General features: G+C 34.5%; 4 protein-coding genes across 7 annotated transcripts; 1 reads left to right on the plus strand and 3 right to left on the minus strand.

Annotated features, from left to right (window-relative positions):
• The first annotated feature begins 3,464 nt into the window (after positions 1–3,464).
• Positions 3,465–8,509, plus strand: LOC129791657 (focadhesin). The gene is made up of 3 exons (XM_055829918.1): positions 3,465–4,034; positions 5,013–7,953; positions 8,263–8,509. Exons 1-3 carry the CDS (start codon positions 3,547–3,549, stop codon positions 8,425–8,427), a joined length of 3,594 nt encoding a protein of 1,197 aa, XP_055685893.1. The 5' UTR covers positions 3,465–3,546; the 3' UTR covers positions 8,428–8,509.
• Positions 8,510–8,512: 3 nt separating this feature from the next.
• On the minus strand, positions 8,513–15,312 carry LOC129791688 (uncharacterized). 4 transcript variants are annotated; one of them, XM_055829973.1, is made up of 6 exons: positions 15,030–15,306; positions 11,105–11,466; positions 10,898–11,033; positions 9,036–10,825; positions 8,801–8,954; positions 8,513–8,735 (listed from the first exon to the last, which is right to left on the minus strand). In XM_055829973.1, the coding sequence occupies exons 4-6, from the start codon at positions 9,330–9,332 to the stop codon at positions 8,611–8,613; spliced, it is 576 nt and encodes a 191-aa protein (XP_055685948.1). In that variant the 5' UTR covers positions 9,333–10,825; positions 10,898–11,033; positions 11,105–11,466; positions 15,030–15,306; the 3' UTR covers positions 8,513–8,610. The 4 variants fall into 4 exon arrangements, with proteins under 4 accessions (XP_055685948.1, XP_055685949.1, XP_055685947.1 ...); XM_055829972.1 differs by lacking the exons at positions 8,513–8,735; positions 8,801–8,954 and adding an exon at positions 13,729–13,868 and having other exon boundaries at positions 10,366–10,825; positions 15,030–15,246; XM_055829974.1 differs by lacking the exons at positions 10,898–11,033; positions 11,105–11,466 and having other exon boundaries at positions 9,036–9,361; positions 15,030–15,312.
• Positions 15,313–16,459: 1,147 nt separating this feature from the next.
• Positions 16,460–21,589, minus strand: LOC129791691 (uncharacterized). Its single transcript, XM_055829976.1, has 4 exons — positions 21,490–21,589; positions 17,428–17,777; positions 17,221–17,356; positions 16,460–17,152 (listed from the first exon to the last, which is right to left on the minus strand). The coding sequence occupies exons 2-4, from the start codon at positions 17,764–17,766 to the stop codon at positions 17,025–17,027; spliced, it is 603 nt and encodes a 200-aa protein (XP_055685951.1). The 5' UTR covers positions 17,767–17,777; positions 21,490–21,589; the 3' UTR covers positions 16,460–17,024.
• Positions 18,573–19,918, minus strand: LOC129791692 (uncharacterized). Its single transcript, XM_055829978.1, has 3 exons — positions 19,571–19,918; positions 19,015–19,162; positions 18,573–18,948 (listed from the first exon to the last, which is right to left on the minus strand). Exons 1-3 carry the CDS (start codon positions 19,901–19,903, stop codon positions 18,833–18,835), a joined length of 597 nt encoding a protein of 198 aa, XP_055685953.1. The 5' UTR covers positions 19,904–19,918; the 3' UTR covers positions 18,573–18,832.
• Positions 21,590–21,810: the final 221 nt, after the last annotated feature.

Consider the following 21,810-nt stretch of genomic DNA (forward strand, 5'->3'; position numbering starts at 1 on the left):
TGATTTCACTTTTGGTTTTTCCTAAAGACTTTTTTGTTGCTGTTCCTTCCCCAAACGCCCTCGATGGGATATAAAAAGCTCACCATTAATGAATTTCCTAAATGTCCTTTTTTGATGGGAAATTGAGGACATTTGAGAAGAAAAATTTTTGTCTCTTTTATCCAATGAAAATTTCTTTTGAGGGGTGAGATGTATGTATATAATAAAATCATTTGAAGAAAAATCGAGCTTTTGGGCATTTTGACGATTTAGCTGTAAACTCCGGAAAACATTATTTGCTATATATTTGGTAATTGGTTGTTAAATTGAAAATTTCTCCATGAATATCCGGGTGGTTTGTGTGGGTGGGGCGGGGGAGGAGGCGGTGTTTATTGGTTTGTTTTGGAAAATGTGTGACAAACAATATTTTGAAAGAGAAATTGCCGATAGGGCGGTTTAATCGTATGCCGTTGGTGGGAACTTTTCAAACAAAATCCACCCATCCCCCCAATGAACTTTCACCCCTCACGGCATTTTATTGCTCAATACTCAGGAGGGATAACGTAAATGCTGTTCGAGGGAGGAAGCTACTCTCGGGTATAAAATTCAACTAACAGAATATTTTATGTGACCATTCGGTGAATGTAATTAATGACCTCAGGTACGGTGAAAAGGTGCGAGAAATGCTAGGAAGTACAACACGAGGGGGTTGACCCGGAAATTAAAATGCATTCTCTGGCGATATTTTCATTACAACGCGGGAGTTTGTGAAATAAATCTAATTAAAGGGTTTCATTTAATCCCCAACTAATTTAAGAAAATAAATACAAAATTGATTTTGTTTTCTATTAATACATCAAAAATCATTAATTTACCTCAAGTTCATTAAGGGGGGTCTCTTTTGAGAGCTGGTGAAATTAAATATTTTAATTTTTCTTGGGGTTTTTCTTAAACTCGGTTTTCAAGTGTTGGTGACATTTAAAGACTTATCATTAAAGAGTAAGAAAATCACTTTCCGCCATCTTAGATGCGACGCCATCTTGAGATTTTCGTCAAAACACAAAGGTAGGTTTTTCTCAGGATCTACTGGATGGATTTTGATGTGGTAAAAAGCAAATGAAAGAGGAAATACCAATGCAGATTTTGATGTACCAGAATTTTGAATTTCCATCCTGGGGCTGAGAAAAGTGGAAAAATGTGACTTTTTTCAGATATTTTTGACGTTTTTCCACTTTTCTCAGCCCCAGAATGGAAATTCAAAATTCTGGTACATCAAAATCTGCACGGGTATGTCCTCTTTCATTTGCTTTTTACCCCATCAAAATCCATCCAGTAGATCCTGAGAAAAACCTACCTTTGTGTTTTAGGGCAGTTCTGCGGAAAAGTCGGAAAACTACAAGATGGCGTCGCACCTAAAATGGCGAAAAGAGATTTTCTTACACTTCAATAACTAGGCTACAAATGTAACCATCATCGGATATCCAAGTTTAAGAAAAACCCCAAGAAAATGACAACATTAAAAATGTGTAAATTCTATAAAATTTCCCAAGAGACCCCCCTTAAAAATTTTATTGGTGCAGTAGAGTGGTGTAAAAAAATATACCTAAAACTGAATTAACATTTTCATTGATGATGTTTAAAGGAAAATAATTTGTTGTTCGGGAAACATTTTTGTGGCTGAGATGAAAATTTAATAAAAATCAACAGTTAACGATCCACTAAACGCTTATAAGTGTCCACTGTATTTTATACGCCGGAGTAATTAATTCTTACTTACTTATTTGACATAACCCAGCTGACAAAACATAAATTTTTCAAACTAATTTTTCAATTCCTAAAATTAGAAATAAAATATGTCTTTGTTTTAGTTTAAAATTAATTCAGAAAATGTTAATAAAGTAAATTGTATGAATTTAACAAACTTTTTTTTCTTTTTTTTAGAATTTAGGAAAATCTTTAGAATTTAACAAAGTTATTTTTAAAAAATCCATCGATTTGAATAAGTTTAAATTGAAATTGTTATAAAATGGTGAGCTTTCCAAATTCACCACCACAGAGATTTGCGGAAGATGGGGATGTTGTAAATTAATTTTATAGCAACTGGAGAAAGACTTGAGATCTTGATATTATTATTTTGAGATTTAAACCTCAAAATAATTTAAAAAAATAAATACATACATATCTAGTCTCACTTTATTCATGATCAGCTCAGAATTTGATCCTGATCAATTTTCCGTTGAAATTGGGGTCATACAGGTTGATGGAAATAAGCACTTTTCCAAGTGAGTTTTCCGCATGAAAACCTACATTTATTTTTATGACCACACGCGGCGCCACTTGTTCAATTTTATTCCAATTCTTGGAAAATTGTATGGCGAAAATTAAGCGGGAAAAGTGCTCATTTCCCTCAACCTGTATAACCCCAATTTCAACGGGAAATTGATTAGGATCAAATTCTAAGTCTATCCTAAGAAAATTGGGACTACATATGTCTTTTTTTTTTTTATTATTTTGAGGTTGAGGTTAGAAAACCTATTACTTTTACTGTACTACAATTGCTATAAAACGTATAAAACTAAATGATTTAGGATGTGAAATTTTATATTTTTATAGCTGTAAATTCAGTTTCTTAAAATGATTTAAAGGAAAAATTTTCAATTTTCTATTTCTAGGTCATTATTTTCTACTTCCTCTCTAATCTTTTAATGTCCTTGTTTTCCTGCAAATTTACCGACACGCACTACTTGGCACCAATGCTTGAAAAGCTTGAAAATAAATCTTAAAAATATCTATTTTGGTCCTTTTAATCGTGCAAGAAGATCAAGGTGAGGTAAATAAATTACACAGGGCGAATATCAAAAACAGCACCAAACCCACATAAAATTCCATTTCGCCCATCCTCTGTGAGCTTTTGTCGCCTTTGTCGTGGGTTTTGTTTGAAAGTGGCGGAAGAAAAACTCTCCGTGTGTTCCTTTTATTTGATACATGATGTTTTCCCCGTATCTCTCACACAGTTTCCCTGCATTGTTGCTGCACTCACCAGTACAGCATGTCATGTTGTGCGGGTGGCACAGCGAAGAATCTCCGGGAAGCATAAGTCATACATATGTGGAGTTTCGATGGCAATTTCACTCGTCATACAATCGTTCGTGTTTCCCAGTTGTCCAGAGCTGGAAAATTTATTTTTCACACTGCTGCACAAAACTTGACATGAGATTGTAATTTGATTTTGTCATTTTCATTCAATTTCCTCCCATTTCCACCAAAGAAAAATAAACTTCAAACTTGGACAGGCATTCCCGTGTAAACTTTATGGCCATGTAATTTAGTTTTGTGCTGTAGAAATTGCAAGGAATTTGTAGAAAATTTTCTCAAGAAAGAAAAAACTTCGAAACCGTTTTTGCAGCCGTTGGAACATTCAAAATTTTAGCGGGAAAATTTTCTTAAGGTATTGCCCGATGCGTGAGAGTTTTGAAAATATTCCGTTGGCGCTGTAATCGACCTAACCGACATACTTTTCACGCTCTTTTGTTTATTTGCCAAGTTTTGCCGGGAAAACGCAAGAAAATGTCGCAGAAAAGTGATTTAGCGCAGGTAAATGCCCTCCAGAGTACCACGAAGATTGCCGCATGGCTGGCCAAACTCTACAGAACAATAAAGGAGAAGAAATCATCAAAGCAGAGCACGGATAATGAGGAGAAGACACTGATGAGCGCTTGTGTGTCTGAGAATTACACAGTGGGGCTCCTTGGGTGCCACATCCTGGCCAAAGCAGCTGAAGAAGACACCCTCTCTGTCCCTCAAGTACGAACCGTTCTGCTATCGCTGCTTCCGAATGCAGAAGGAGCCCGTTTTGCAGCCATTTCCGGCGCTCTGTGCGAAGTTGCTGTGACAGAGTTCCGGAAGCAATGCAAATCCGCGCAGGGAAAGTACACCTGCCCCTATGGCCTACAGCATCCAGAGCATCCGTTCATTGCAATTCTGAACGCCAAGAAGGGACACGGACAGGAAATTGCCGTCATTGTGAAGGAACTCTTCAATCATCAAGATAAGGAGTAAGTCTTAAACTTAATCAGTTTTGATTTTATTCTAAAATCCTGCTAATTATTTACCTTCTTGAGAGTTTTTCCCCATAGATCCTTTCCTGACCTTATTCCTGAAACCACATGAGTCACTTCCCATTGACACCGTCTCCTGAAAACCAGATCCTTTGTATGAGCTCCGAACCGACTTAACCGTTTTTACAATGTAGACCTCGATAGGCGTTAAGCTCAGAACACTTGAGGCAATCTAGCTGTAGAAGAAACTAACAAGGCTAACAAATATCGCCTTGATTTATCCTTCAACCGAGAGATATATTTCACTACCAAAGGCTGAAATTGTTATCTTAGTCCATCCTAACTTTCCTAAACCAGGCTTTGGTTTTTTAAGCAAAGTCCGCCAGACCTAAGTTTTTAAGGTCTTCAAGCTAACCTTAAGTTTTTTTTTCTATCCTTAAGTCTTCCTAAATCAGGTCAGACTAAAGATTTTAAATCTACGCCCTAGTTTATTTTGTCCAGATCTAAGTTATCCGAAATCAGGCTTTATGTTTTCAATCTAAGCTTAAGTTTTTTTTTTAAATAGGCCTTAAGATTTTTAAAATTAAATCAGGCCTAATGTCTTTTTGGACGATCCTTAAGAATTTCGATATTCAAAGACGACTAGACGCATATTTTGATCGTTTAAGGGAGTCAAAATTGGTAAAATCATCAAGGTTTCCTTTCGTCACAATTCTGTTTGACCTACCCTTAAAGCCTAAAATGATTGACCTTCAAAAAAACTTTGACGCAGCCTTAAAACCTCAAGTCTGACCTACAGAACTATAGACTGACTTAAGGAACTAAGCCGATCTTACTAGTTTTGAAGTGCACCCCAATTCCAAAGTTTCCACGAAACTTATTTTCCCTGATCTCACTGAAATTTTCATTGATCCTTCACTAAAGAGGATTCCTTCATGCAGAGTCAAAGTTTTCACGTAAAACTCCTTGTTTCAGCATTTGCAATGCTAGTACTGAATTCCTGAGGCCTGTCTTCCTGTACGTCGTCAAAAACATTGAGATCATCCCCAGTGCACGTACACTGTGGTCACTCCTGATTCAGCAATCCGTTAAATCTGATCATGGCAGTGATCTCTTCTTTGACTGCCTCATGTGGGTGAGTTGTCAGAATTCAACCCTCCTAACGAATATCCTCCTCAATGATGCCCTGGAAGCAATGGCGCCAAAGAAAAAGCCAAAAAATACCCTCAAAGTCCTTTTGAAGCTGTTGGTGAGCCTGCTGAATCAGCTGAAGCTGGGCCTAGATCCACGAATGAGCTTTTCCTTAATTATGCGTGCGCTGCAGAGTGACCTGAATACCAATAATCTACCTCATGGATTGATTTTACTCATCTGCATTGACCTTCTCGATGACATTCCACCCATCTACGTCGGGGATCTCCTGACGGTGGTTCGACATCTCGTACTCAATTGTCCACTTAGGAGTTTCCTCATTCATCGAATGCTGCTGGATTCATTGATTCTCTGGTCTGTTGAAGAGACGACAATATCAGATGGTGCGAAGCAGGATATAAAGCTACTAAAGGAGCATGTTGAGAAGCAGAAAGTCCTTGAAAAGGATTACATTTTTAATTCCCTTGATGTGTCATTGGAAGACAGAATGGTGGGACTTTACGTCGATATCGAGGGAATTCGTTCATACTTGGATGAGATGTTGAATGATATAGAATTGATAGGTCTGGGGGTTTTGGAGGAATTAGTCGCCATCAAGGAGCCAACAATCAGGAGGCTTCTCTGCAAAATGATGAAGGGTATGTTGTTGAGTCATGACGTGGTTCCAGTAGAAAGATTGGCAAAAATTACGCCGTTTCTTTCGAAAATTCTGCAAGGAAATGAAGATATGGCCTTGAAGTTCCTCACAACGTTTCAATATGAGATTGAACGGGTGAACGGGAGTTTGTTGAAGCTTGAACTTCTCCGGGGAGTCATTGAGTGTGGGCATCACAGGTCAAATATTCAGGCAATTCTCACCCTTCTGCGCAACTTTGGTGAAAAGAATAAGGACTTTGAAGGAGATGTTCTGAAGCTTTACCTGAGACTTTGGCAAATTGATGGGCGTACCTATCAGTACCTGTATGATCAAATATCGCAGGGACGTAGAAACTCCAGCCGACAAGTCAATCTCGTTCGCGTTGAGGTGATAAAGACAATTTGCGAGAAGAGTCCAACACAACATGGAGCCGATCTTGTGGCCCATCTTTCGGATGTACTTAATCAATCATCTAGTCCAACGGATGACGGTGCCGTCATCTGCATTGTCATGGAGACAATAATTTTGCTGTGCGAGAGTCACACTGTGAGCATTGTGGGCATCTGGAAGGCTCTTGGATTTGCCTTTCGCTACGAGAAACGTCCAAAAGTACTTATGAGCCTCTGCAAGTTCTTCGGTGAATTCCCAAAGTATACAAATGCAACACCGGAATACAACAACATGGCGAAGGAGATTTATCAGAGACTCTGGACGTATGCTCTGACGTCCAAATTCCCGGAAGTTCAGAAGGAGGCCTTTGAAGCTCTGGGAATGTTTCCACTTGACATGATAACGCTTAAGGAAATTCCAGAGCAATTTCGGGAGAATCTCAAATTGCCAAAATCCAAACTTGGCCCTGATGTTGATGTCCTGGATACGCTGACTTACATCCCGGGGGAATGTTGGCTGCAGCTTCTCATGAAGGTGGACAATGCATCAAAGGACTTTGCTGGTGATCTCATAGCAGCCCACATTCGACGGGAAATTCAGGAATATCGTGGAAGTGTCTACAACGTACCACCTGGCAAGGGAGAACCGGAAGATCTGTCCTACCTCCCGCCAAAGAGTATTCTCAAACCGATTGTAAAGTTCATCCACCAGCAAGCTGCTGTTCGTAGCCATGAGGCAAGTGATGACTTCCATCTCATTCACTGCATGAGGATTCTTTCGAAGAAATTCCCAAAACCCATTCCACCCGTTAACTGGTCCTGCCTCCATGAAGTCTTCCATCGTAGACGTGAAATCCGTCAATACTGCGTATCCGTGGCCATAAGTCAGAGCGTTATTTCGGGAACGGCTAAACGTTTCCTCTGCAACTACCTCGAGAAATTCACACCGTCATTCGTTGGTGAAGATTGCGATGAAGACGTTGAGATCACAGCAGCCTTTGACAAGCTTCCAACTCTCTTGAACACCGTTGATCCACTTCTGGTGCGAAAATACATTAAACGATGCTTCAAAAGCAACTACGAAACCACTTATCCAGCTTTTGAACGTTTTCTTGGGGCAAAAATGAAGGAGATAGCCGATGATCTGACAGAGCAACATCTTGCACTCCTTGTTGAACCAATCTTGGATGCTTTGGAGGCATGTCGTGCGGAGTTAAATGAATCAGTCACTGAGGTGTTCTGTGACATTTTCCGTCCATTCAAGAGGAAGCATTTGTCCTTCTGGGTTGATTTTGCTTCAAGGCAACATGAAGCCTTCAAGAGGAGTATCTGTTGGAAGCTAGCGCAAGACTTCAAGGATATTAAGATGTTGGATCCAATCATAAAACACATTTCCGATCCTACCTCTGGCTATGATGGTTCCACCCAATGGGAGAATGTAGTTGATCTTGTATGTGATATGCGGCCGCTGTTTGAAGCTTTCAAAGATAATCCAGAGAAATGCCTCAACTGGTGCCTGGACTTACTTGCTGATATGCAGTTTTCAATGGAGCACGGACTTTTGCATGATTTTCAATGCTATGCAGACGTCTTTATAAGAGCTATCACTCTTATTTCGGGATATGATGTTATTCAGTATGAAATTTATGATGACGGCACCAGATCCAACTACGAAGCTTTCCCACATGCCCTCTTGGTGCTGTCAGAGATGAAAGATTGGAAGGATCAGTGTGGTCAAGTAAGGAAGATTCAATTGGTTAATTTGAAATTGTCAGATTTTAACAGTTTTTGACATTTTGAAACGATTTTATGAAGACAAAGTGTCAAAAATTTAAAATTGTCAGATTTTGACAGTTTTTGACATTTTGAAACGATTTTAAGAAGACAAACTGTCAAAAATTTGAAATTATCAGATTTTGACAGTTTTTGACATTTTGAAACGATTTTATGAAGACAAAGTGTCAAAATCTTACAACTGTCAAGTTTTGACAGAACCGATCTCATAATTTGGTCTTTTTCCCGTTCCTTTCAACGTTCCTCTTTTCAGATCTTTGACTTTCTCTACGAATTCCTGAACAACGATCTTATTCATGAGAAAGATTTCTGCGATTGGAAAATCTTCAAGAAGGCCATTATATACTCCAAGGATCTCCCATATTTCAGCAACAAAGCCACCTGGGCTAAGATTATGATGAAGATCAAGTGCCTATAATCTACTTTTCATTTCCTGTTTTTTCTATAAAACTTTTGAAATTAAATTATGTGATGAAATAAATTTGAATTTCTTTAAAAAACGATTTTTCTTTTACTTTCCTTTTATTAAAAACTTTGTACTGAATTACAAAAGTGGCAGACATTTAAAAAAAGAAAAGCTCCTCACAAAAAAAAGGAAGCTTTATACAGGAGAATAGGCAGCATGTCGCTCCTGTTGATGCTGCGGAACACGAGGATTGTGTCTCTGATTATCCCGGATTGTCTGGTACAGAGCCAAAACGCAGAACCAGAAGTAAAATGCAAAAACTAAAACAGGAATAAAAATTTTCTTATTTTTTGTAAAGAAAAATTAATAAAAAAAAATATCCAACCAATGTAAATGCATCCCACGACGATTGTAATGGTTCCCTGCTGTGATCTACCCTCCTTGACGGACGTTGAGCCATGGAAGAAGCAATAGAGGGCCGTACCAATAATGCCAAACCACTGGAAGATCAAGTATGGCACGATTCTGTTGCGTTTCTCCTGAAAAGAAAAATTCAAAGAAAATTAATTTATCAAGAAAAAATTACTTTTTCCGGGAAAAAAAAGATTTTCAAGGCATACCTTTTTAGCTCCTGAAATGAGGAGGATGCTGGAGATGAAGATGGCAATGTGAACGAAGATTCCAATGCCGAGGATGATCTCCGAGATGAGACGGTAGAGGATTATCTCATCCTCAAGACGCTTCTGGTAGTAATTCTGCACAACAGGACGTCCACGCCAGTTCTGGATTTCCATCTCAACAATCATCCACGTGCAGTAAGCAATGCTGGCCAGGGAGAAGATTGCCGAGAAGACCCCAAGAACAATCCCTCCAATGCGAAGGTCCCAGCAGAAGCAGCATTTTCTCATAACGGCCATTTTGTCTTTTCAAATTTCTCTTTTTTTGTCTGAAAATAAAAATATAATTTGTAAAATACGGACTTTTCCTTATTTGTTCATCTCTCAGGTGATAAATATGGCTCCAGGTGTTGAAAATCTTTTAATTTTTATTTGCAATTGGGAGGCGCAACTTCAGGTTGAAAAAGGAGTCAGCCATTTTGGGAAAAATCGCGGAAAAGAAGCATAAATCACGCCCTTTGTTGAACATAATTATTGTCTACTCTTTCACACAGTTAATACTCCTTGAATGATGTAATATTTTATCATTGAACATTGATAGACAATTAAAAAAAGAAAGTTCCAAAGAATTGCAGCTAAAAAGATCAATGAAGCATATGCTTCATACTTCTAAAGAGACAAATTAATTTAAAACAAAATGTTTTTACATTTTTTGGCAAACGTTTTTCCTATTTTTTTCAGCTAAATCTTAATGATACTAAGATTGCTTTGTTTTGTGTGATTTTTTAGGTATTTTCCGATGACGTCAAGAGGTCATAAAAGTGAATAAACTCCTTTACAATTAGCTGCAATTCGTCACAAGAAAACAAGAAAAAATTTTTTTTTAAAATCTTTAGAAAAATGAAAATGATTTAAAGTCCTAAAAAATGTATTATGAAAGAAACTCTTTTTAACCATTTAATGGCAGGAAAAATGGGAAAAATAAACAAATTTTTTTTGAAGTTAAAAAAGAATAATAAAATTAATTTTCCATCCTACTAAAAAATCTTAGAAAATAAAATAACTCAAAATCATTTAAAAAACGATTTTGATGAGTTTGAACTTTGAACTATTACTGATTATTCAAATAAATCTCCTCTATAGTTTTCACACATTTTACTACCAAAGCCCTTCTAATCTGGCGTCGCGTCGTGATAAAATTATCATCAATCCCACTAATAGATGACTGAAGTACATCCAAGAGCTATAAAAGCGTTGCAAGTTAATTATTCGGAGTAATTCCTGCAAAAAGCTTCTAATCGGGGAAAAACATAAATGGAGAAAAAAACATAAATTGTGTCACACATTGTGGCTTATATTTCACGTGAATTCTGTGATGTATTCTCCTGTACAAAATACTTGGATAAATCCACCATTAAGAGATACTTTAAGTACGTAAATTGTGGTAAATTCGATAAATTCTAGTAAATTCATAAAAATAAAATTTATACGAAATCAAAAGATTTTACAAATTAATTTCTAAAAATAGATTTCCCATCAAAATGCAAATAATATCATTTGAGGCTTCTTAAGTACTAATTAAAAGGAGGTTAGGCACTTTAGTGAATGCATAGAGAGAAAGCAGACGGAGTTTGGCTCCAAGAACTGCCAATTTTGGGGCAATTATCAAGCCATTGTGGAGTACACAGCCTGTTGCTCAGGATAGTGGTGCCTGACTGTTGGAGTTGGACGACTACTCTCCTTAATCCATTGGTAGAGTGAGAAAACACAGAGCCACAGATACCCAGCAAGAACTGAAAGGATTTAAATTGATTAAATTAAATTAAATCAAATGAGAATTTTTAATTATAAAAAGAATAACTCACAGAAATAAATAATAGCTGATACGATTGTTTGGCCAAGATTTACACCATTTGCAGCATTGTTAATGAAGTAGAGGAGCGTAAAGGCAATTCCAAAGGCATCCGTAATGAGGTATGGAAGAATAAATTCCCTTCGTTTCTGCAAAATTCAAAAAATACAACGATAACTTTTCTGAGAAAGCTCATAAAAAGCTCTAAGAGGAAACCAACCCTTTTAGCTCCAATGATGAGAAGAATGGCACTGATGAGGACAAAAATGTTAACGATAATCATTATGATGAATATTATCGTGAGCAGCAAACGAGCAAGATCCAGTTGCTCATCCGTAACACCGTCAAATTCCGAATTTTCCGTCATATTTCCCACCAAAATCCCCGTGGCGGCATCTCTGGCGGCGTCCTCGCGGGCTTGTTTGGCTGCATCAAATAAAACATCCAGATAGACGAGCCCAAAGACGGGTAAAACGATGGCAAAGAGGGAACTAATGACACCAAGAACACCCAAAATTACTCCCCCAGTTGGGAGGGAAATGCAGCAGCAGCATTTATTGAAAAGGGGCATTTTCTCAACACCTAAAATAAACATAAATTGCATTAATAATCTTCTTTTTAAAATAAATTCTTCATATTTTATTTAAAAAAAAAATTAAAGCGGAACACAAAACACAAAAAAATCTAATGCAGGAAAAAATTGAAATTTTAAACTAAAATAAAAACTTGGAATCAACAATGGTCACAAAGTTTATTAAATTACAATTTTTAACAACACAAAAAAGCCCCCAAAGAGTACTCCAAGATGCGTGAGAAAGAAATGATTAGTTGGCAATGGATCAAGATATCGCAAAAGAATATTGTTTGCAAAATCTAATTTTAGATTTTCTGCGTGTGAGTTTTTTTCCACGAGAGGCTTAAGAACAATTTAATTTTAATGTGATTTTTCAAAAGGTCAAGTTTTTCTATCAAATAAATTTTAGAAACGAAAATTCTTGCACTCCAGAAGATAAATCTCCACACACAAAAGTGCTCGTATAAACATAAAACTTGAGGATCAGCAATTTCAGCTTCTTTTGTGATTTTTTCTTTCTTTTTTCCTTTAGAACATTCGTTTTATCTCTCAATGATTATTAAGAAAAATAAATGAAGGGTAAATATATGCGAAATTATTTATTTTTTTAATAATGATTTGAATATAAACACTGAATTGAATATAATAAAAAAATTAGGAAACTTAAAACTCATGGAAAATATAGCTTAGAAGCGAATTAAATCGAACGTTTAAAAGATTTAAAATAATTGTCTTAATTTAATAGCAATTTTTGGGGAGAGAAAAAAGTAAATATGGGATCATTTATTTACAAAAAATTCCACAGAAGGGTATGTCATATTCTTCGCAGTAGACGATTTATATAAAAATTCAATTATCATTAATTTTAGTAAATTAGCATTTTGTATTTATTTATTCATTTAAAACTCACATAAAGCTTTGTTTTAAATTTATATTTTCTTTTGTTCAATTAGTTTCAAATTACAGTGTTTCCTATCATACGCTTTTAATCAAGAAATTTATTTAAAAACAGAATAAAAAATCGAAATGAAAATTAAGGGGCTAAACAATCTAAGAAAAAATTGATTAAAAACTCCTAAAAATCATTGAAATAAAGTTTTTCATATTATGTGAACTTTTGCCAGATTTCTAAAAGGGGTATTCATTGAGAATTTAGAGTATAATGATATGATACATAAAATTTAGACTAATTCTCATATTTAATTTAAAATATGAAAAACGTGAAACACGATTAATCAATTTAATATGGGTTATGTCTCATTTTAAGAAAAAAAAGCAAAGGACAACTTAATTTTGTAGTGGATCAAATAACAAAAAGAAATACCCAAACTTTACCATTTTACTGCTTTTAATTTGTTTTACACTTATCATAAAAAAAACTTTGGCAAAATATATAAACATTGATGTAGGCATTTGCATCAATGTTTCACCTGTAAGTTTTTTCTAAAGGCTATTTTTGAAAAGGTTTTGAAAATATTTACTCAAAATTTCTCAATTTAAAAAGTCTTTAAATAATTTTCATGAAGATCTCCTACTTTTTAAGAATACGCAGAAATGGATTTAAAAAATCTTGTTAAAAGTTCTTAATGCATAAAAAGGGACGAATAAAACACATTAATGACGTCATTGTTTCAATTTTGGAGAAAATCTTCGTTAAAATCAATTTCTTTCCAGCTGATTCCAGTGAAAAATGGAAAGTTTTTTGGAAACTTTTGATTCTCTTTTGATCCTCTACAAGATTAAGATTTGTTGCGCTTGTTTCCTCGAATGAGGTCATGACCAATATCAAACCGAATAAATATGTAAATATTTTTCATGAATGATTAGCCCCTTAGACGTGAAATAAACATGCCTTTTGCAACTTTGTTTGCAAAGAAAACATCTCACTTAATTAATTCATTTTTACATGAAAAACAATAGAATTACAGCATCCCAGACAGACTAAATTGTTCTAATTAAATCACTCAATTAGAGCGGCATTGACATCTTGGAGCACCCTCAATTGCCCTTTAACTGTTTTCCCAAAAATTTTCCATTTTTTGTGCGTTTGAGATGATTTTGTTCTTCAAACTTTGTGACCATTGCGAATTTCCACGATATGATTAGTCTATGCGGAAATTAGAAGTAGTGTTATTTACTTGCAAACACCAGAATCTAGATAAGAGATTTTCCATCTACATTGAATTCTAATGTAGTTTCCCCCCACCATGAAAAGCTTTTCTATCTCCAATCTACTTTGTGGGAATTTTGAAAGGGAATGTAAAACTTACATTTTCATTAAAATTGTATTGTGTACATATCAAATTACATATTCGATGTCAGGGGAGTCACCCAAATGTTACAAATTTATAACAAGCACACTTTTTTTTTTAAACTCAATGTCGCGTTGATTATTCAAAAAAATCAATGACTAATTACATGGTGGAAAGAAGAAATTTATTTTTCCAGAACACGCAGTTTTTGTTTTTTCCATTAGGTATAAAAAGAATTTTCTTCGAACAAAAAAAATGACGAACGTGAGCTTAGCTCTAAACAATAAACCAACGAAGCGAAAATTTGATTCTCTTTTCATTTCGTGTGCGTTTAAAGAGCCTTCGATGGCCAAAGATGGATTTTTTTCTTACAAGGGAACGTTGCATTTCGTCTAAAATGGATGAGGCTCATTTATTTAGGAAAGTTTCTTTAAATTAAAACTAAAGATGAATTTGTGCTGAATAGACTAAATATTAGAAAAAGAATTTCTCTAAAAATATTTTTTTTATAAAAATAATTTTGATTTTCACCACAAAATTGCCTTTTTTGTTATAACGACAAATACATTATCTTTTTTAATGCTTTTTTATTTAAAAACTAATTCAACTATTTGGCACAAGTTTATCTGATATTTTTGAGAAACTTTCCAGAAAAAAATGAACCCCATCCATTCAGAACGAAATGCAATGGGCCCTTGTTAGCTTCTTCCCTTGGAGACGCTTTACAAACCGGTTGGATGTTTATTTTGTTTCCTTTCGCGCGATCTTTAGCGGGAAATTGACTTCGCGTAGAAAATAAAAAGAATGAAGCACAAACGAATTTATTGTGCGAGTCCCTTTGGCGAGGAAATGGGAACGCGTCCCATGATCAGGGCGTTCCCTCGGCATTCACATATCGTATGTAAAATATCTGCTTGGCTCATTAAAATTCTTCAAGTTGCAACGCCTGGAACGCATAGGAATCCAGTTCTGTGTGCATTACTGGGTAAATGATCTCAAAAACAATTAATTTCCATACAGATGTTCTTCCGCGATTTATGGGAATTTCAGAGACGCGCAAAATAGCTACATAATGATGATTTTTTTTTTTAAACTAAATGATACACCAACAAAAAATCCAGAGAACCATCACATTGTGTAGCCCAAAAAATGAACAAGGTCAAGCTACGATGTTGCGGGAATTTTGATCACAAAAAATTATATATAAATATAGCAAGAATGCAGATGAGAGCGGAAAATTAATGAGGAGAATGCGCATCGGAAAATGCAAGATTTGCCTGGAAGCCACGTCACGATGCACCACGGAGGACAAATTTTACCTGAATTTCCAAATATAAACCCGAGAAAAGAAAATTGAAAATTCCAATGAGTGATCCAATCGCACTGGAACACCACAAAAGCGCGCCTTTTTGCCTCTACGAATGCCACAGAACTAACTAAATGGCTGTGATGTGAATTGAATGGAGTTCGAGACCTAACCGCCGCCACTCACGATCTGGTTTTGCGGGGAAGGAGGTTTAATGGTCTGAGAATAAATATTTTTTCCCGCGCGTACGCTACTCCCAAACAATCTCAATACACTCTCATGCGGTTAAATTACAAAATTCCTTCACAAACACACCTCATAGCTTGCACATGTTGATGATTAATAAATCTACCTGTTGAATGGACAGTCACCAACCCAGCCGGCGATACGACAAGAGTTATGAAGCAATCGCTTCAGAAGGCATTTTTCGTGACTCACAAGAAAGAAGAAAACTTATCAGGAGAGTCAGGAAATTAGTCTTATGCAATTTGAGAATTTAATTGATAACTATTAATTACTGATTAGATTTATTATGAAAGAAAAATTTGATATGAGGTGAAAAAACTTGAGAAAAAGAAAAAAATCTGTCAATTCATTTGCAATCTCTTTCTCTTTCTCTTTCAATTCTTTATTCTCAATCCACATTTGATTTTTTACATCTCAATATTATGCAGATTATTAGGGGTCATCACTCGAGAGAGTAATTTTATTGGTTTATTGCGTAAAAAAAAATTCCATTAACCCTTTCGCGTGAAAAAATATATTGTCCCAGTTTAGCTGAACGTATGACCTGATGGACTCAGAAGGGTTAATTTTTTATTCTTTCCGACGTTTCGGACTGTATGAGTCCTTCCTGAAGGCCTACAGCCCTTGGAGGATTTTGCTGGCCAATGTGGCCAAATGGACTTTTTTTCAATCGCCCTGAATTAAAATCTATTTAAATTTTGGAGATAAATTCTACATCTGTGTATAGGAAAGTTTCAATACTTCAATATCGTCGAAAGAAACTTGGAAAATTATTTTCTTTTAAGAGAAAATGAAGGTCAAACTTTTGAGGTTAGAATGCTTGATCTTTCAAATGTTAATCTCTTCGCGTTCTCATGAAACATGGAAACATTGAAACATGCCATCTCCTTATTACGATATTTATTCTGTGGAGGTTTTCAGAAAATATTTATGAATCAGAACCTTGCATTTAGCTCTTTTTATGAGAAATTAATTCATTTGCTATTTAGAAAAATAATTAAATTCATTTAAATTCAAGAAAATAAAATGTTTCACGTTTAGTCAAACGTGTGACCTAATGGATTCGAAAGGGTTATCCCTTTAATTATTTTTCCAAGTTAGAAAAATGTTGATTTAATGTTTATTTTCGTACAACACGATAAGGAAGACGTTCCAGTTGAGAAATGTCCTCAGAGAGCGTTTAAAAAGGATTAAAAATCGTGATGAATGTTTCTTTATTTTTATGTTTTATGTGGACACAATGAACATTAACTGAAACAGGAAACATTAAATGTGATAAAAATTTTAATAATTTAGTTATTTTAAAAATTTTAAACTGCAATAAATTTATGTGAGAAATTCTTCTAAAATTCACAAGCATTGAGACGAGTTAAATTTAAGCTTCAAAGTAAAATTTATTTCATATAGTGTGTAATAGAGAATTTTAGGCTTTCAATAGACCAGTTTAATTTTTTTATTATGTTTTTAATTTTAAACTTTCGTGTATTAAATGCTTTTTAAGGATGTTTTAACTCAGATTTTTTAAATACGATATTCTGCTGAGCTTCAACTCCATTTACTATTCAATAAAGAATTAATAATTAAGATTATTTCATTATTTTTTGTTCAATTCTTTCTTTAAAGAGATACTAAAAAGTTCTAAAAGATTAATCAAATAAACAATTAGGAAAAAAATACATATTTTTGAACCATCAATTAGGCCATTTTCATCCTTTTTGAGTTGTGAAATTCATTTTCCTTTTCTTTTATTTCCGCCATTAAATTAAGCTTTTTGTGAGTAAACAGTTTGTTGATTTGCATATGGATTATTTGCTGCACTTCGTTGACGTTCCTCCTCACATTGCTTCTGGTAGAGTGAGAAAACGCAGAACCAGAGATAGCCTGAAATCGCTGCAAAAGAAAGGAAAATTGAAATGCAATTTGTTGGAAAATTTCCTCGAAAAATTGAGAGAACTAACCCACAAAGATGAGACCAGCAACAACATGATTGAAGGCTTTCTCACTCGTTACTGCTTTGAAAATAAAATCCAAGAATCTTGTAACGATTCCGAAGGCATTGCAAATGAGGTACGGAATAATGAACTTTCTACGATTCTGGAAAAAAAACGAATAAATCAATGATTAAGGAGAAAAAGGACAAAAATTCTTGAATTTTCATCACTCACTTTCAAGGCTCCAATAATGAGGAAAATACAGGCCAAAAAGACAAACAGGCAAATGACGATATTCGTCCAAAGAAGTATTTTAGTGAACAAGATCACCAAGTTATCATTATAAGCAGCATTGTATCCTCCTCCTCCTCCACCACCGGGATTCCTGGCAAGTTCTAACTCCTTAGCCAAACGTTGGATTGCTTCATGGGACTTTTCCACTTTGTTCAGCACAACAAGCCCCCAGATATTGAAGGCTACGACCGCAATTGAAGCAAGACCATTAATAATCGCCAATACTATCCCCCCTGTCTTGAGGGATACGCAGAAGCAGCATTCCTTCAGGATGGGCATTTTCTTTCCAACTGAGAATGAAAGTGATGAGTAGGAAAAAGATTAAATTAATCAATTAAATCAATCTAACTAATTGAGCATTATTTATGCAAACAGTGCAAACATAACGCCCACCCACAAGCTCTTATGCTTGCATCGCAACATTGTTAATTTATTTTTGGTATCGACGCACCGAATCTTGCTTACTTATTCAAATTATTTTGAAAAGTAAATATTTTTCTATTCAATTTGATCCCTCGCACGCCTCACACATATTCTTTAAGTGAGACACATTACTGGTTCGTTTTAACAATGTTTTGGAAAATATTTAAAAAGAAAATTGACAAAAGAAATTAACATTTTTTTTAAAAGGTTTTTCGTTAATTATTCCTATTGGAAATATTGAATCGTTACATCCTTTGAATCCTTTGAGATTTCCTGTTAATTCTCTTTATAAATAACTAAAAATTTATGAACCAGGATGCGAAAGAATAAAAGAAAACTAAAAAATTGAAAAGAAAATTATTTTCTTTAAAAATTTCACCTGAATCAATCCAAACGCAGCGTTGAATAATTAGAGGAGCACCCACACAGAGGACACAAAAGTTTAGAAGAAACCACAAGACGGGCTCTTAGACGAACATTTACCACACAACTGAGTAGTTTGATGTGATTAAAGATGCTCAAAACTAAACGTCTTAGTCGGCAAAAATTAAGAAATTGGTAGGGAGAATCCTACAGAATTCCAAGAATTTATTTTTCGGCCTCTCTCTTTGTTTTAAGAAGATTATTCTAATAGGAGATTCTTTAAATATTTGGACAGAAAATTGAGATAAGCTTTGATTTGTTTTATTTCTAAAATAGGTACAATTTAACAGCTTCTTTTATTTATTCTATTACTTCTATTCCTCATTTTACAATAATAATAATAAAAAAACAACTTTTTCCTTAATCGTTAATGTTAAAAAATTCTTTGAAATTTTACATGAAAATAATAATAAACTTATTATTTATTTTTCATTGAAGCTTTAAGCTTTACAAAGTCGAATTGAAAACATTAAAAATTAATATAAGAACAACTTCTTAGCTAATTTCTTGGTCTTGTAGTGTAAACAGCTTCAAAGTCTGTGCATTGATATCGGTTTATCTGCTTTATCCACTGATAGAGCGAGAAAATGCAGATCCAGAGATAGATTGAGAGTACTGAAGGGGAAATAAGATATTAAAATTAATTAAATTAAAGAAATTAATTATGCAAGTTTTACTTACTGAAATAAATGACATAAACTGCAATTATTATGTTCTCTTCTGTATGACTCATTATAAGTGCAATATCTTTTATTAGAAAGCATCCCATTTCGAAAAGAATTGAAAATGCATCAGTTACAAGGTAGGGGATGATGAGTTCCTTTCGTTTCTACAAAATGTTATCAGAATAAATTAAATAATGCATTTTTAACGTCTTATAGCAATGTTCAAGGTGCGTCAAGCTTTACCCCCATATTTTAGGAAAACTATTATTTATTAAATATTTTTGATTAATTTTTTAAAAATATTTTTGGACGAATTACGAAAAAGAAATTTATTGAACGTTAAAAAATTCTCTGTAACGTATTGAGTTAAAGGTGTAGCTTGACATCGATCAACAACACATAAATATATCTCTCCTGATCGTTCTGTGAGCTCAAAATTTAATATTTTAACTGAAAATTTGATTTCTAATTTCAGAATTTTCCATGAAAATCATTAATTTCTGTAAATTTTTTAGAATTTCTTTTAATTAAATTCCATTTGGGGTGAAGCTTGATGCACCCTGAAAACTTACAGTTCTCGCTCCAATGAATAGTAGTACAGCACTGACGAGAACAGAGATATTGGCAATTAATAGCACACTAATAACTAATGTTAAAATCAAGCGATGTTGACTGAGGCCATCATCATTTGTGGGAGTTGTACTCTCTGTGCTGTCATTCAGATTTACATCGTTGATACTATCTTGCATGTCTATAGCTTCGTCAATTCGACTATTTATAAAGAAGAACATCCATGTCACCAAACATATCCATACGGTGGAGACTACGGATGAAATAACGCCCAAAATTTGCCCTCCAGTACGTAAAGATATGCAGAAACAACATTTTTTAACGAACGGCATCATAATTCACATAAAATCCTTAAAATAGGAGAAATAAATCACATCAAAGTTTATGTATGTATATAGTCAGACTACCTCCTTCGATATTTAGGACTTACTACAAAAAGAAATTAATTAGGTACACTAAAAGAAAAAAAATGAAAATTAAGCTCCCAACAGTGCTCTCTTACAAATGGATGACACAGAACTGACTGGGTCAATGGGAGTCGTAGATTATCTTCTTTCAGTGATAATATAGTACATATTATATGTAGAAAACCATATGCTTCGTCAATTTTATTTAATGTTTCCTATACAGAATGCCGAATAAACTTAAACCTATTTGAATAATTTCATTAAATTAAATTTTAAAAAGTTTTCAAATTTAGTAATTAATTTAAAATTTTGGAAAGAATCGTGCTAATTTTTCAGGGTTTAGGAAGGACGGGAAAGACCTACCACATGCATAATAAACCTATAAGTTCTGATAACTTTAATCACTTAATAAAACCTCTAGAAAACCATTAATATTAACCAAAACGTCTCTGAAAATCACAAAAGAATGTTATGAAATTGTTTTTTTTTGATTTTTCGAACCTTATAGTGAAACTCAAAACTTTTAGCACAAAAAAAAACGGAATTAATTTTGAAATTAAAATATTTATAAATATTTATTAAATAAAAAATGAATTTAAAACATTTTTTTAAATAAATAATGATATACAAGAAGGGTAAGAACTTTTTTTCAACTTCAAACTATCTTATAATTAAAGTGTCTTAAGTAGTAATGCTTAATCGGTTTGTATCCTGAATCCACTGATAGAGGGAGAAGACGCAGAGCCAAAGATATCCAGCAATTACTAAGGAAAAAAGATCATTTCTTAATTATTAAAAGAAAAAGAAATTAAAAAAAGGACTTACATAGATAAATAACAGCGCATGCAATTTCTTTTGAAGAATTTGTATTTGTCATGATGTTGCTGAGAATATAGAGGATCATGGTGAGGATTGCGAAAACATTGCTAACCAAATACGGAAGGATAAAATCACTTCGATTCTGTGAAGATAAGAATATTAAGAGAAAATAAAAATATTCCTTTTGAGGATTAAATAGTTCGTTTTATGCTTTTCTCTTTAATTTGAATGGCTTTTGGATTCCTCAATCTTGATGTTTTCTAAATCAGTAATTGCTATAACGGATCAAGGACCAAGGATCCATCAAATAAGCCATTTTGGCAAAATAAGGAAAACGTGGTTAAAAAACTTACCTTTTTCGCTCCAATAACAAGAAAAATTGACGTGATAAATTGGACGATATTTGCAAAGATAAGAGCACTGAGAACAGCAATAACGGCCCATCGTGGAAGCTGAGAACTTTCGCCAGAAATGAAGAATTCGTAATCATTCACATCGTCACTTTCAATTTTGACTTCTCCCGCATATTCATCGAGATAAATGAGCTCCACCACGGACGAAGCAATGCAAATAAGTGAGAAAATTGTCGTAATGACCCCCAGGACCATACCACCGGTCCTCAGATCTAGCCAGCAGCAACATTTCTTGAACACTGCCATCTTCCCTCAATTACTGATATTTCTTTTTATCCGTACCTGAAGTCACAGAAAATTTCCCAAATTTAATGATTACGGAGCCAATGAGTCCCGCTGAAGCTTCTTGATTTAACTGAGACCGGGTGTGATCGATGAGATCTCATAAACCATCACATATTGCCGAAAATCGTGAAAGCAGGAAGTACAGAACAACTGAAAAATCACAATTAAATATATTACCCGCGCAATAGCTATAAAATCGCCAAAGAGAAATTTGCGCAAACTCCACTGATCAATTGAGGAAGATTAATAAGTCAGACACAGTCGAGAAGATTAAGCTCCTTTTTAACCAATTACGTCATTGGGTTCTGTTCTGCGACC

The sequence above is a fragment of the Lutzomyia longipalpis genome, chromosome 3, assembly GCF_024334085.1.
Source record: "Lutzomyia longipalpis isolate SR_M1_2022 chromosome 3, ASM2433408v1".
In the NCBI taxonomy this organism is placed as follows: Eukaryota; Metazoa; Arthropoda; class Insecta; order Diptera; family Psychodidae; genus Lutzomyia; species Lutzomyia longipalpis.

Bases quoted from the DNA above. Each gene is read 5' to 3' on its own strand.
- LOC129791657 (XM_055829918.1), top strand. From the start codon at position 3,547: ATGTCGCAGAAAAGTGATTTAGCGCAGGTAAATGCCCTCCAGAGTACC. The intron at 4,035-5,012 runs GTAAGTCTTAAA...TCCTTGTTTCAG, and splicing joins TTCAATCATCAAGATAAGGA to CATTTGCAATGCTAGTACTG. The intron at 7,954-8,262 runs GTAAGGAAGATT...TCCTCTTTTCAG, and splicing joins GGAAGGATCAGTGTGGTCAA to ATCTTTGACTTTCTCTACGA.
- LOC129791688 (XM_055829972.1), bottom strand. From the start codon at position 11,455: ATGCCCCTTTTCAATAAATGCTGCTGCTGCATTTCCCTCCCAACTGGG. The intron at 11,034-11,104 runs GTTGGTTTCCTC...TGAATTTTGCAG, and splicing joins TCATCATTGGAGCTAAAAGG to AAACGAAGGGAATTTATTCT. The intron at 10,826-10,897 runs GTGAGTTATTCT...AAATCCTTTCAG, and splicing joins ATCAGCTATTATTTATTTCT to TTCTTGCTGGGTATCTGTGG.
- LOC129791691 (XM_055829976.1), bottom strand. From the start codon at position 17,766: ATGCCCATCCTGAAGGAATGCTGCTTCTGCGTATCCCTCAAGACAGGG. The intron at 17,357-17,427 runs GTGAGTGATGAA...TTTTTTTTCCAG, and splicing joins TCATTATTGGAGCCTTGAAA to AATCGTAGAAAGTTCATTAT. The intron at 17,153-17,220 runs GTTAGTTCTCTC...TTTCTTTTGCAG, and splicing joins TGCTGGTCTCATCTTTGTGG to CGATTTCAGGCTATCTCTGG.
- LOC129791692 (XM_055829978.1), bottom strand. From the start codon at position 19,903: ATGATGCCGTTCGTTAAAAAATGTTGTTTCTGCATATCTTTACGTACT. The intron at 19,163-19,570 runs GTAAGTTTTCAG...AACATTTTGTAG, and splicing joins TATTCATTGGAGCGAGAACT to AAACGAAAGGAACTCATCAT. The intron at 18,949-19,014 runs GTAAGTAAAACT...TTTCCCCTTCAG, and splicing joins AGTTTATGTCATTTATTTCA to TACTCTCAATCTATCTCTGG.